Source organism: Pongo abelii, chromosome 20 (assembly GCF_028885655.2).
Source record: "Pongo abelii isolate AG06213 chromosome 20, NHGRI_mPonAbe1-v2.0_pri, whole genome shotgun sequence".
NCBI classification, from domain to species: Eukaryota; Metazoa; Chordata; class Mammalia; order Primates; family Hominidae; genus Pongo; species Pongo abelii.
The window spans coordinates 3,428,842-3,443,103 of NC_072005.2; the positions used below are offsets into that span (position 1 = coordinate 3,428,842).

The 14,262-nt window shown below is 60.6% G+C and overlaps 1 protein-coding gene across 2 annotated transcripts; it reads right to left on the minus strand.

Moving 5' to 3' along the window:
- Positions 1-4: 4 nt before the first annotated feature.
- On the minus strand, positions 5-13,105 carry MFSD12 (major facilitator superfamily domain containing 12). 2 transcript variants are annotated; one of them, XM_003779026.5, is made up of 10 exons: positions 12,619-13,105; positions 6,845-7,055; positions 3,971-4,115; positions 3,696-3,878; positions 3,309-3,401; positions 3,126-3,218; positions 2,095-2,265; positions 1,914-2,008; positions 667-797; positions 5-539 (listed from the first exon to the last, which is right to left on the minus strand). In XM_003779026.5, exons 1-10 carry the CDS (start codon positions 12,914-12,916, stop codon positions 517-519), a joined length of 1,443 nt encoding a protein of 480 aa, XP_003779074.3. In that variant the 5' UTR covers positions 12,917-13,105; the 3' UTR covers positions 5-516. The 2 variants fall into 2 exon arrangements, with proteins under 2 accessions (XP_003779074.3, XP_024093464.2); XM_024237696.3 differs by lacking the exon at positions 2,095-2,265 and having other exon boundaries at positions 12,619-13,063.
- Positions 13,106-14,262: the final 1,157 nt, after the last annotated feature.

Consider the following 14,262-nt stretch of genomic DNA (forward strand, 5'->3'; position numbering starts at 1 on the left):
AGGCCGCCGTCATCTCTTTATTTGCTGCCAGCAGAGTCCACCAAGCCTGCTGGGCAGCCCTGCTGCCCACCACGGCGGGGTCCAGGCCCAGCCCACCACCCCGTGGCTGAGTCTCCTCCAGGCCCAGCCGTCCTGAGGGGACCCTGGCAGCGTCTGGAGCCCCCCAGGCCAGAGGTGAGGGGTGAACTGGACTGAGCTCAGGGTTAGGGTTCCCCCAGATCCTTCTGGGATTCCTACTTCCTGCTCCCTGCCGAGAGGGGCACCCCAAATCCTGCAGAAGGCTGGGATGGATTAGAGTTGAGAATGGGGTACCCTCAAAACCTAGGGGGTCCTTGCAAGCCCCTGGTGGGCATCCCTGCTGCCCTCCCCCAACCCCACCCCCGGGAGCTGGGTGAGGATGGAGGGTGGGGGTCCAGAGAAGAGTGAGGGGCAGTGGCGGCTTCTCCCCAAGGCCCCAGGGGGCATCCTCGTGCGTCCCCGTAGTTCCCTTGCACAGGTGCAGGAGGCCGTCAGGAGTCAGGGCTGGGCGTCACGGTCCCCTGCAAGGGAGGGGTGGAAATGGCATTAGAGAGGGTGGGGTGGGGCCCATGCCCACCCCCGCCCCCGCCCCCGCCCTCACCCTGGTGTGGTCAGTGTCTGGGGAGGGACAGGTGGGCCAGGACTCACAGCGTCGAAGGCGGATCGGCCACAGCAGGAGGCTGCAGAGACACAGGGCAGCAGCCACGCCCACGCCGCCCGTCACAGCCACCATGGCCCAGTGGTAGAAGCTCACGCAGGCCCTGCAGCAGAGCTCTGAGCTGTGGGCGGAGGCGGGGGATGAGTAGGCACCACGGGGACCCCCCACCCAAGCTGAACCTGTTCCTCCCCTCACGCCCGACGGCAGCTCGGTCCTGTCCAAGCCAGGAGTTGGGGTCCCTGCAACTCCCTCCCTCCCGTCCCACACCCAACAGCTTGGCCAGCCCTGTCGGCCCTGCCTCCAGCATCCATGCCGAATTCACCACGTCTCCCTTCCCTGGCTCCCCATGGTCCAGCCCCAGCCTGGCCCGCCTGCATCCGCCCTGGTCACAGGCTCCACCCTCTCCCCCACCAGCTGTCCTCCCAGCAGCAACCAGCAGAGGGCACCTGTGAGCGCCTGGGTCAGGGCCTGTCCCTCTTCTGCCCACAGCTCTCCATGGCTCCCACCGTCTTCAGGGTCAAAGCCCCTAAGTCCTCTCCATGGCCCACCAGGCCCTGCACGACCTGCCCTGTCCCCCTCCCCGCCCTCCCCTCCTCCCTCTGCTCCAGCCACACGGACCTCCTCCCTTTTCCTCCAACACAACACGCCAGGTGTGGTCCCTCCCCATTAGCCTGGAATGCTCTGACATCCTGCAGGTGTCAGGTCCACGTCACCGCCTCCAAGAAGCCCTCCCTGGCTTCCTGTCCTGGCAGTCCAGGCTTCTCTGAGTGTTTCACCTTTACACACCACCCACGCCGGTCCCAACCACACGTTCACCTCTGTGACTATTAACACGGCTGGCTCTGCCCCGGGCCCAAACCGGCTTTGGTTTCCAAGCCCGGGGCCTCTACAGGCGTGAATGCTGTGATGCCGTGGTCTAGAACCATCTGTGTCTGAACCCTGAGTTCCGTGGGTCTGGGTTACACGGACTCGGGGCTCCCTTCCAGCTGGGCCCACCCCCAATATATTTCTGTACGGTGTCTTCAGCACTGCACACACGGACCCAACGTTTGTTGAATGAATAAATGAAGTGCTCTGTGGAAGAAACGAAAGGTCTCCCCGGCCTATGACTCCCACTGGGGCAGGTGTCTTTGGTCCACAGCTGGATGCCCAGACCCAGAACACTGCTGGACACACAGCAGGCGCTTAATACCTTCTTACTGAACAAAAGAATGAATGAATGAACAGCGGCACTCACGGGCAAGGGTGCAGGCTCTGGATGGCCATGACTGCCAGCCCATTGGCCACCTTATCCGAGAAGCTCATGGAGCCGTACACGAACGCTCCGCTGTTCTGTGGAGACACAGGCGAGGTGGTCAGCATGCACCCTGAGATATGGGCCCTGGCCTCCCCCACCCCAGCCCGGCTACCAGCCCTACCGTGTGGGGACCGATGAGGTCGGCCGTCATAGCCAGCGAGGTGACGAGGATGGTGGCACAGCCAGCACCCAGCAGCACAGCTGCTGCGTACACGGCCACACCCAGTCCCTCCGCCAGCGCCACCCAGGCAGCAAAGGCCAGGATCACCAGGAGGCCCGAGAAGTAGGTCATCTGCAGGACAGCTCCGGGGTCAGGCCCACGCCACTGGGTGCCCCCAAGCCTGGCGCTTGCCCTCTCTGGTCTTCAATCTGCCACCCCTACCCCCAACCCCAGCAAACAAGGCATGAGCTGGATGGTCCCTAAGGAGCCCTGGCTCTGGCCCTGGCCAAGTCCGAGGCTCTGCAGATCCGACATGCCAGAGCTGTGCTTTCTGTCCACGCCGTAGCGGCTGGAGACACGTGGCTATTCTGCCTAAAGGCAGGTCAGTTACAACAAAAGCAAACGACGGACTCGGCTCAGTCCCCGCGGCCACATTTCAAGCCCTCAGTAGCTGCACAGGGTGGACAGAAAGCGCCAGAGCTCCGTGGCCGCTAGTGTATAAACTCGAGACACACAGAAGCCAGGATCCTAGAATTCCTTGTTCCCAGATCTGGGGCTGCTTTTTTTTTTTTTTTGGAGACAGAGTCTCGCTCTGTCGCCCAGGTTGGAGTGCAGTGGTGTGATCTCGGCTCACTGCAAGCTCCAGCTTCCGGGTTCACACCATTCTCCTGCCTCAGCCTCCTGAGTAGCTGGGACTACAGGCGCCCACCACACCCAGCTAATTTTGTTTTTGTATTTTTAGTACAGACAGGGTTTCACCATGTTAGCCAGGATGGTCTCGATCTCCTGACCTCGTGATCCACTGGCCTCGGCCTCCCGAAGTGCTGGGATTACAGGCGTGAGCCACCGCGCCCGGCCTAGATCTGGAGCTTCTACAAGGCGGGAACTCGGAGGCCTGAGAGCATTCGAGGCTGAAACCCGGAGCGGGTGGGATCTCGGCTGCAGGGAACCCCGTCCTCTGTCCCAGCTGTCCCCGGTCCCCGCCCACTCACGTTCCTCCCAATGCACTTGTTGATGGGCTTCATGAGGAAGGAGGAGAAGAAGCCGCTGAGGTACATCACCAGGGGAATGGTCGCGATGAACTTCTGTGGAGGCAGAGGCAGGCACGGCATGTCAGTCATGGCTTGCCAGGCTGGGGCCGTCCCATCCCAGCGTCCCCGCCCCAACCTGCTCACCTTGGGCAGATGGAGGGAGTAGGTGAGGTACATGGCCATGTAGGTCTGGGACAGGTTCACAATGAGCCTGGTGGCCATGTACAGCATGCCCACCTGTGGGTAGACAGACAGAGGGACTGGCAGGGGTCAGGAGGGCCTTCTCCACTCCCACCGGCAGGGGGCACTGGGGTCGGGGTGGGCGCCCTGCAGCTGGCATTTGATCCATTGGTACTGACTGCCCAGTGCGGTGGGCCAGGGAGAGGAGAGCAGCACTTGATGAGTGATGTCTGCCCTGGGTGTGGGCTGCACCAGGGGCCGCGTGTGCTCTGGACGCAGCTGCCCCACAGAGCAAAGGCCTGGTGGGTGGGAGAGAAGGCCCACACCAGCCCCACCGCCCCCAGCACGCACCTGGTAGAAAGCCGGCTCCCGGAGCCAGTGCTTCCAGAGCAGCAGGGGCTGGGCGGTGGCAGGGGCCAACAGGGGGGTGTGCTCGCCTGGCTCCTCCACGTGCGGCCGGCGCCTCTCCCGGGTGCCCAGGTGGAACAGCAGTGAGAACACGGCGCCGACACCCACCACCAGCAGGGACAGGTTCTGGGGACACGGCAGAAGCGGTCAGTGGCGGCTGGCCCAGCCTCCACCCCTGGCTTGAGGACTTCAGGCGACCCACCCGGGCTCCAGCTCACCCGGAACACAGGCACGTCCTGGCCCCCAAGCTGGTCGCTGATGCTGATGTCCTGGGTGGGCTCTGCCCGCGACGAGCCCTGCAGGTGCAGCAGGAGCCAGGCGGCGCCGTAGACGGTGATGTTGGCCACCACGGTGAACGCATACCTGGCGGGCAGGCGGGCAGGGACTCAACAAGACGCCAGGAACCTGAGCCACTTCCTCCCCATGTGGCTGCACCGTCAGAGAGGCCTGGGGAACCCCTGACTGATGGGTGATTCCAACCACTGCCACACTGGGTGGCCTCCAGGAAGCCCGTGCTGGCCTCAGTTTCCCCAGCCTGTACATTATCTAACGCGGGACAGCTGTGACCCGCAGCTCCACCCTTTATGCCCAGGACCAGGGTGCGATGACTCGGCCAAGCGGAGTCCAGGCTACAACCCAAAAGTCTGAGAACCCAGAGACTCAGAAGCCAGAATTCTAGAATTCTTCTTCCCCAGATGCTGGGCTGCTAAAGGGCGAGGGCTCCCTGGTCTAGAAGCATCCAGGCCAGTCCCTGCCCGCAGCCCGGCCAGGCACGGAGCCCCCCCAGGGGGCCCTGGAATCCCACCACGAATCCGTCTCTCTTTCTGAAAGTGGGAACCATGCCACCTCCAGAAGCCACGTGAGCACAGCAGGAGGTCAGCTGGCAAAGCGATGGCACGTAGGAAGTGCCTGGGGTCTGGCCCCGGTCAGATGGGGCCCTCAGGGGCCCGGGGCATTGGGTAACCTGTGTCGTTAGTGCCTGCACCTCTGTCTCATGGCCATAATGGGGAACTCAAATCTGGGGGTGGGGAGGAGGCCAGAGTGGGTGGAGCTGGTGATACACAGGCAGATGTGGAGACAGCGGGCTCCCCCGACACGAAGGCGCTGTGTGGACCCTGGCTTTGGGCACCAGCTGGGGCCGAGTCTTCCTCTGGAATACGTGGGAGAGAACAGTTCCCACCTCCCAGCTCACAGGGAGGATTAAAGAAGTTGAGATTCATGTTAAGGGCCTAGAACTATGATGCCAGGCACACAGCAGGTGCTCAATACATCATCCTCATAACCAGAAGAACCTCTTTCAGCGCCTCTAGCAAGTTAGTGGATAAGCCGGGCACCCGCTGTACCCAGGTGTAACAGAAAGAATTCTAAGGCAGCCCCAGAGAGGCCTGCCCGACCCATCCCCTCCCTGTGGCGGCAGGACCTGTAAGTCCACCATGCATGTTACTCCCAGGACGTAGCCAGGACTAAGTGGCATTCTATAGCACAGGGAAAGGGACTTCGCAGTGTGTTATAACCAAGGACCTTGGTCAGCTCGGGTGTGTCCACAGGGAGATTACTGACCAGGCGCGGTGGCTCACGCCTGTAATCCCAGCACCTTGGGAGGCTGAAGCGGGCAGATCACTGAGGTCAGGAGTTCGAGAACAGCATGGCCAACACGGTGAAATCCCATCTCTACTCAAAATATAAAAATCAGCCGGGTGTGGTGGCGGGCACCTATAGTCCCCAGCTACTCGGGGGGCTGAGGCAGGAGAATTGCTTGAACCCGGGAGGCAGAGGTTGCAGTGAGCCGAGATGGCGCCACTACACTCCAGCGTGGGTGACAGAGTGAGACTCTTGTCTCCAAAAAAAAAAAAAACACACAAAACAAAAGGGCCAGGCGCAGTGGCTCACGCCTGTAATCCCAGCACTCTGGGAGGCCAAGGCAGGCAGATCACCTGAGGTCAGGCGTTCGAGACCAGCCTGGCCAACATGGTACACGGTGAAACCCTGTGTCTACTAAAAATGCAAAAAAAAAAAATTAGCCGAGATCGTGCCACTGCACTCCAGCCTGGCTGACAGAGCGAGATTCTGTCTCAAGGGAGACTATTGTGGGTGAGCCTGGCCAAATCAGGCGATCCTTTGGGAGAGAGGGCTTAGGGCTTCCTCGGATCAGAGATTCTCCCTGCTGGCCTCAGAAGCAGCAGCCACCGTGATCTCCACAGGTGCAAGACGACAACTTCTGCCACCAACCACATGAGCATAGAGGAGGGACCGCCCCCAGCCGTCCATAAGACGCTAGCCCTGGGTAACCCCTTGAATGCAGGCTCAAGACAGACCCTGAAGCACAACAGCCCTCTCCCCCCAGCTCAGCCATGCTGGACTCCTGACCCCCAGAAACTGTGAGAGGAGAAATGTGTGATGGCCGAGTGTGGTGGCTCACGCCTGTAATCCCAGCACTTTGGGAGGCCAAGGCAGGAGGATCGCTTGAGCCCAAGAGTTCAAGACCAGCCTGGGCAATATAGTGAGACCTCCATCTCTACAAAAACTTTTTTTTTTTGAGATGGAGTCTCGCTCTGTCGCCCAGGCTGGAGTGCAGTGGCGCCATCTCGGCTCACTGCAAGCTCAGCCTCCTGGGTTCACACTATTCTCCTGCCTCAGCCTCCCGAGTAGCTGGGACTACAGGCGCCCACCACCGCGCCCAGCTAATTTTTTGTATTTTTAGTGGAGACGGGGTTTCACCGTGTTAGCCAGGATGGTCTCGATCGCCTGACCTCGTGATCTGCCCGCCTCGGCCTCCCAAAGTGCTGGGATTACAGGCGTGAGCCACTGTGCCCAGCCTACAAAAACGTTAAAAAATAGCTGGGTGTAGTGACACACTCCTGTAGTCCCAGCTACTTAGGAGGCTGAGGCAGGAGGATCACTTGAGCCCAGGAGGTTGAGGCCGCAGTCAGCCGAGATCATACCACTGCACTCCAGCCTGGGCAACAGAGTGAGACCCCCTTTCAAAAAAATAAACATAAAAGACTGTGTGGTCTCGAGCTGCCCAGTGCCACTGACTGATACTCGGAGCCGGGGCCCACCCTGCCCGTGGGGGAGGGGGCCCAGGCTCCCACCTGAGGGCTGTGAGCTCCACCTTCTCATGCTCGTTGGTGACGAGCTCCGGGATGAGGCTGAGGTGGGAGATCTGTGTGGAGGCCCAGCCAAACTGGAAGATCACGATGAACGGGCCGTAGTAGAGGAGGGCAGCCCACTCCGGCGTGGCCGCCCCACAGCCCAGGCAGGGGCTGAAGATGAAGGGGAAGGAGAGCAGGACGCAGACGGTGCCTGTGGACGGGCGGGGTGGTCAGTCACAGGGCCGTCCCGCACCAGCCAGGGCTCCTGGGGTGAGGACACGGAGGGAGGAGAGAGGGAAACTGAGGCGCAGATGGAGACGCCCCCTGCATGCACACAGTCACGCAGGAGCGAGGGTCTGCAACCGGGGTCCCCCAGGCTTATGGCCCCTGGTGACAAAAGGGGAATCTGATACCAGGTGCCTGGGCTCAGCCTGCAAGTCAGAAGAACCCAGGCGCAGGGGTCCCCCAGAAACCTGCCCCCCACAGGTGCCCCGGTTACAGCCGCAGCCTCCCCCAGCTCCTCCTCCTCGGCCACTATCAAACCTCCCATGGGGCCTCGGGGAGCGGGAGGCCCAGGTGGGGCTGGGCGGGGCTGGGCTGGACCCTGCCCTCCTTAAGCTCCGCCATCCCTGTCAGCTCCTAAGGTGACCACTCCCTGGAATGCTGGGGCCTCCTGGCCTCCAGGGACAGTCTGGAAATAGCACCCGCCCCCAACTGAGATCTGCTGTGGCAAGCCCTGGCTCTTCGCGTCCTCAGAAAAAACCCCTAAGATACCTTGGAACAAATGTAAGATCCTCCCCGCAGCCCACGGAGCCCTTTGCGACCTGCCCTGTCCCCTCCGTGCCCTGCTCTGCCCTTCCCTCTCTCCCCCTTCTCTCTCTGCTCCAGCCATGCAGGTCTCCTCACTGTTCCTTCAACATGCCAGGCGGTCCTGCCCCTGGGCCTCTGCATGGGCGTGCCTCTGCCTAGAGCTCTCTTTCTCTCACATCTTAGCAAGACCGGCTCCTTTTCACCTCTGGGCTCAACGGGAATGTCACCTCCTCGAACACCTCTCTCCTGGCCCCTGCTGCCCCTGCCTCTGCCTCCCCCTCCAGAGTACCCGGGAATTCTCTGTCTGTCTGCCGGCTTCCAGCCGGCTTTCCTCTGCAGACAGCAGCTTCCAAGGGGCCTGGGGAGACCCAGCATGGAACTCGGGCATTTCAATATCTACTTTTTTTTTTTTTTTTTTTTTAGACAGAGTCTTGCTCTGTCGCCCAGGCTGGAGTGCAGTGGCGAGATCTCGGCTCACTGTAACCTCCGCCCCCTGGATTCAAGCGATTCTCCTGCCTCAGCCTCTCGAGTAGCTGGGACTACAGGCCCGTGCCACCACACCCAGCTAATTTTTGTATTTTTAGTAGAGACAGGATTTCACCATGTTGGCCAGGCTGGTCTCCAACGCCTGACCTCAGGTGATCCACCCGCCTCGGCCTCTCAAAGTGCTGGGATTACAGGCTTGAGCCACCATACCAGCTGTTACTTCAGTATCTTCTGAGTGAGTAACAATAGTGGCCCTGACACAGCCTGGAGGCGTGGGTGTCATTATCCTCATTTTCCATATGGGAAAATTGAGGCCCCCTAGAGTGAGGCTGAGCCAGGCTCCTTCCCTGCAGCCCTGCACGCCTCTCCTCCCAGCCTGGGGCACCTGGAAGGGCCCCTGTACCAAGCCTGGTGGCTGCACCTCCTTTCTCCCTCCAGGCCCTGGAGGTGACCTCATCCCCAGACCCTGGGCCCGCCCCCAGAGAACTGGAACTGGGAAGTGAAACCAAAACCAGCCTCTCCTGCTGGTTTCCCTGAACTAGGGCCTGGGAGGGTTTGCGCAGATTCCTGGGGTCCTCGGGGAGGTCATCCAGGGGCAGAGCATGAACTGTGGACTCCAGTGAGAAGGTCCCTTCCTGGCTGGACTCCCTGTTCCTGCTGGCCAGTCTGGGTTAACCATTGCTGGGGCCAGGCTGCCTGGCTGGGGGACCCCGGGCAAGTGACTGTGCCTCTCTAGGCCTCAGTTTTCAGAAAACAGGGATAGTGGCCAGGAGTGGTGGATCATGTAATCCCAGCACTTTGGGAGGCTGAGGTGGGAGGATTGCTTGAACCCAGGAGGTCGAGGCTGCAGTGAGTCGTGATCGTGCCACTGCGCTCCAGCCTGGAAGACAGAGCGAGACCCTGTCAAGAAAAAAAAAAAAAAAAAAAGGCCGGGCGCAGTGGCTCGCGCCTGTAATCCCAGCACTTTGGGAGGCCAAGGTGGGCGGATCATGAGGTCAGGAGATCGAGACCATCCTGGCTAACACGGTGAAATCCCGTTTCTACTAAAAATGCAAAAAAAATTAGCCGGGCGTGGTGGTGGGCGCCTGTAGTCCCAGCTACTCGGGAGGCTGAGGCAGGAGAATGGCGTGAACCTGGGAGGCGGAGCTTGCAGTGAGACTCCATCTCTCAAAAAAAAAAAAAGAAAAAAGAAAAGAAATGAAACAGAAAGAGAAAGAAAGGAAAAGAAAAGAAGAGGCTGGGTGCGGTGGCTCATGCCTGTAATCCCAGCACTTTGGGAGGCTGCAGCGGATGGATCACCTGAGGTCAGGAGTTCGAGACCAGCCTGACCAACATGGTGAAACCCTGTCTCTACTAAAAATACAAAAATTAGCCGGGCGTGGTGGCACGAGCTTGTAATCCCAGCTACTCGGGAGGCTGAGGCAGGAGAATCGCTTAAACCCAGGAGGTTGAGGTTGCAGTGAGCTGAGATCACGCCACTGCCTTCCAGCCCGGGTGACAGAGCAAGACTCCGTCTCAAAAAAAAAAAAAAAAGAGAAAGAAGGGTAGTGAAAGTTCATGCCCATGGCCGGGCACGGTTGCTCACACCTGTAATCCCAGCACTGTGGGAGGCTGAGACAGGCAGATCACTGGAGGTCAGGAGTTCAAGCCCAGCCTGGACAATATAGTGAAACCTGTCTCTACTAAAAATTTAAAAATTAGCCGGCTTTGGTGGCACGTGCCTGTAATCCCAGCTACTCAGGAAGCTGAGGCACGAGAATCCTTTGAACTCGGGAGGCGAAGGTTGCAGTGAGCCGAGATCCCACTACTGCACTCCAGCCTGAGTGACAGAGTGAGACTCTGTCTCAACAACAACAACAAAAAAAAAAAAAAAAAGAAAGAAAGAAAGTTCCTGCCCCACAGGTTGCTGTGAGGATAGAGTTCACGTGTGGCACCAGCAAAAGCTCCGTCTATTCTGAACTCCTTCTGCTTCCGCAGCTTCAGAGTGAGGACTGTTCCTACCTTTTTCACAGCTGTTTCTGCTACTTGGAATGCGCCCCTCCACACACTCCTACCCATCCTTCAAAACCTCAAAGCTAATGTCCTTCCTTCTGAAGCCCATTTGTGCCATCTGCCCATTCACAGGAGTGTTTGTGTCTGACTCTAAGGGTCTTCTCAGGATTGGGGGGGAGCCCCCCAGGACTTGTTAAAGGGCAAAGTGAGTCCTTAGCCACCAGCCCCAGACTTGGGGGTGAAATACAGAAGTGGGTGCCATCGCCAGGGTGACCTTCACTCAAGTCACCTGCTCAGGCATCAAGAGCGGCTGCCTGGGCTTCTGCTCCCAACAGACCCTCTTTACCCTCCAGGCCCACGCAGGTGGCCCCTGACTCTCAGCTCCCGGGGCAGGTGCCCTCCCCGAGAAGGGGAAGAGGGGTGACGGTGGACGCCTTGGTGTCCAGTTGGACCACCCGTTCCCCGAGGCCTGTTTTGGAAAAACATAAAGCCTTCAGTTGCTTTTTCTGTTTGTTTTCTTGTTTTGGTTTGTTGTTTTTTTTTGTTTGTTTTGTGTTTTCTAGACAGACTCTCGCTGTGTCTGGAGTGCAGTGGCGCGATCTCGGGTGACTGCAGCCTCTGCCTCCCGGGTTCAAACGATTCTCCCACCTCAGCCTCCTAAGTAGCTGGGATTACAGGCGTGCGCCACCACGCCCGGCTAATTTTTGTACTTTAGTAGAGACGGGGTTTTGCCATGTTGGCCAGGCTGGTCTCAAACTCCTGACCTCAGGTGAGGAGGCCTCCCAAAGTGCTGGGATGACAGGGGTGAGCCACCGCGCCCGGCCCGCCCAGAAATTATCTTATGCGTCTGTCAAAGAGCTTATCCAACTATCATGATCAAAGAGGCATTTGGGGCCCTGGGCTCCGCTCAGCAACCAATCCCAACGTAACCAAAAAGGAAGGAACAGCCGGTCCGCTCCCTGTCTGCTGCCGCCTCAGGTACCCCGGGAATAGCCCGGACATAGGAAACATGAAAATCCAGTCCCCAAGCTGTGCCTGCTGCGGAGCCTGCCACCCTCAGACCACTGGAGATCCACTGCCTCTTGCAAAAAATGTCATCCCCCAGATCCTGGGTCCAACCACCCAATCCAGTCATTGTTCCCAAGGGTGAGGAGGCACCCGCCTGCCCCTCCTGCCACCTGGAATTCCAAGAACTGAGCAGGATTCCTGGCCCTGCCTGCTGAAATGCCGCATGTGTCCCAAATGCCAGGACGCAGCCAGCACTTCTGTGAGGGCAAGAAGAGCAGGGAAGGAGGCCGGCTAATCTTCAGGCCCAGGGTCCGGGAGGGGAGAGGAGGGCCGCTGGGAGGCAGCCCTGCAGTCTTATCGATGGGCACTGGGGCAGGTTGACCCAGCCCATGACGCCAGCCTCCTGCCCTCCCAACAGCCCTCTCTAATCAGGGCACCTCCCCCAGACCTAGGGGGTCCCTGACCCTGGCCAGACAGATAGAGGCAATGCAAGAACAGGGCAGAGACCCCTGACCCTCCAGTCCTACCCAGGCAGCTCCCAACTCTCAAGTCCCGGAGCAGCACCCTCAAACCGTCCACGCACCAGGTCGCCGTGGCGGAACACACAGAGAGAGGAGGCTTTAGGGGGCCTGACTGTCCCTCAGCCATAGCTGTCCCAGTTGGTCACCCTAATAGACGAGCTCAGGCTAGACAGACTGACAGAGGAGGCGCTGAGCAGTCACCACCAACCCTCCAGAGGGGTCAGGGTGGCCTGGGGGGTCAGACAGACAAAGGCATTGACACTAGAAAGTCACGTAGTCAGATGGTGAGGGCCCTGCAGGTCAGACAGCAGCTATGAGGCAGACAGACAGGGAGGCTGGGCCAAGGGACAGACAGAGGGGATACGGGGCAGTTAAGCAGACAGATGGGGGAGGCTCATGGCTCAGGCAGATAGAGAGGCCCTGCACAGTTGGACAGATGAGGGAGGCACTGCACAGTCAGACGGGGAAGGCCCAGGCCATGGGGCAGAAAGATAGATGGGGGAGGCTGGATGGTGGGATAGGCAGGGGAGGCTCAGGAGTGACACCAGAGAGGGGCCACTGGGTAGTCAGACGGGGGAGGCTCAGGCCACGGAACAGACAGAGGGGTGAAGACTCAGCTCATGGGGCAGACAAACGGGAGACTTAGGTCCCAGGCAGGCTGGGTGGTGGGACTGATGGAGGAGGCTCAGGCCATGGGCACAGATAGACAGACAGGGGAAGTTCAGGCCAGGGGACAGACAGAGGGGTGAAGACTCAGCTCATAGGGCAGACAGATACATAGGGGAGGTTAAGGCCGTGGACAGACAGTGCAGAGAAGCTCGGGCCACGGGACAGACAGACCGAGGGGAGACTCCGATCCTAGGGCAGGCAGACGGCGGGTGGCGGGTCAGAGGGAGGCTCCCGGGTCGCGGAGACTCGGAGGGGCTGCCCGACAGGTGGCGGGTCCGGGACTCTTACCGACCAGGTGCCAGGCCTTGCGCGGGCCGTAGCGGGCGCAGCAGCTGGCGGCGCGGTCGGCCTCGTAGCCCACGAGGGGTGTGCACAGCCCGTCGGCCACCTGGCCCAGCAGCAGCAGCAGCCCCGCGCCGCGGGAGCTGTAGGCGCGCACCGAGTGCAGGTAGAGCAGCAGGTAGGTAAACCACATGGAAGCGCACAGGTCGTTGAGGAAGTGGCCCACGGCGTAGCTCAGCCGCGCCACCAGGGACAGCGGCCGCGGGGACGGCGCCGCTGCGGCCGCTGGGGGTCCCGGGCCCATCGCGGCGCCGGGCACGCACCGCCCACCCCCGGGCTCCGCGGAGGGTACCCCGGCCAGGCCTTCTGGGGTGCCGTGCGGGGAGGCGCCGGGGACCCCCACACGCGCCGGGCACCCCGCACCCCGCGCCCCGCTCTGTTACGGCCGCGCCCTCACCCGCGTCAGCCGCATCCGCCCCACGCTCGACTCTGCGGCCGCCGGGCCCCAGAGCCGGGGGACTGCGCCGGGCGGGGCGGGGCGGGGAGGTTCCGGCGCCTGAGCCAGTCGGAGCCGCGCCCCGGGGAACCGCAGCCAATCGCCAAGGAGAGAGGGGCGTGGCCGCAGGGTTCGTTCCGCCTCTACGACGGGCGCCCCCGCGGTCCTAGCGCCCGCCGAGTATGAGGGCGACCCCCGACCACGCAGCATGAGTGGCCGGCACCCCCATAGACTGGGGAAGGAAATGGACCAGAGGGCACCGCCGGCTCCCACCCAGACCCGGCCTCCAGGCCCGCGCCACCCCAGTCCACCCGGAGCTGGACAGCCCACTGCGGGCCGGGGTGGAGCGGGTAGGACGGGCTCTGGATTTGGGGTTCGGAGGAGGTCTCAGCCCGAGCTGGCCTCGGGGTCCGCTGACTTCCCGGCCTAGAGAGACGCGATCGGGCGCGGAGAGGACGCAACAACACTAATTAATTGGTTACTAACGGTAATGATGGGGGTAATCAACATAATGGTACCAGCTGGCCTTTAACGAGCGTTGCCTGCAAAGAGCCCCACGTGGTGGAGCAAATTTCACTCCCATTTTACAGGCGAGGAACAGAGTTGCCCGAGGCGCGCAGTGAGTCAGGTGCCTGTGACTCCCAGGCCTGTGCGCGCGACCCTCCCCCTCCAACCAACGTCCTCCCACAAACGGGTCACCGGACTGAGGGTTTCAAGTTCCTCCAGGGGGTGCGTGCGGTTCCCACTAACTCAGGCCCTACTCCTTCCAGCAGCATTTTCTCTTCTTTCCTCTTTTTATTTTAGAAACAGCGTCCTGAGACGGGCGCGGTGATTCACGCCTGTAATCCCAGCACTTTGGGAGGCCGAGGCGGGAGGATCACCTGAGGTCAGGAGTTTGAGACCAGCCTGGCCAACATGGTGAAACCCGTCTCTATTAAAAATACAAAAATTAGCCGGGCGTGGTGACGGGTGCCTGTAATCCCAGCTACTTTGGAGGCTGAGGCAGGAGAGTCGCTTGACCCAGGAGGCGGAGGTTGCAGTGAGCCAAGACCGTGCCATTGCACTCCAGCCTGGATAACAAGAGTGAAACGCCGCCTCAAAAAAAAAAAAAAAGAAAGAAAGAAAGAAACGGTCTTGCTCTGTGGTCCAGGCTG

Coding starts and splice junctions, on each gene's coding strand:
- MFSD12 (XM_003779026.5), bottom strand. CDS start 12,916: ATGGGCCCGGGACCCCCAGCGGCCGCAGCGGCGCCGTCCCCGCGGCCG. Junction 2,009..2,094: donor ACCTCATCGGTCCCCACACG/GTAGGGCTGGTA, acceptor GTGTCTCCACAG/AACAGCGGAGCGTTCGTGTA. Junction 798..1,913: donor CAGAGCCTGCACCCTTGCCC/GTGAGTGCCGCT, acceptor CTCCGCCCACAG/CTCAGAGCTCTGCTGCAGGG.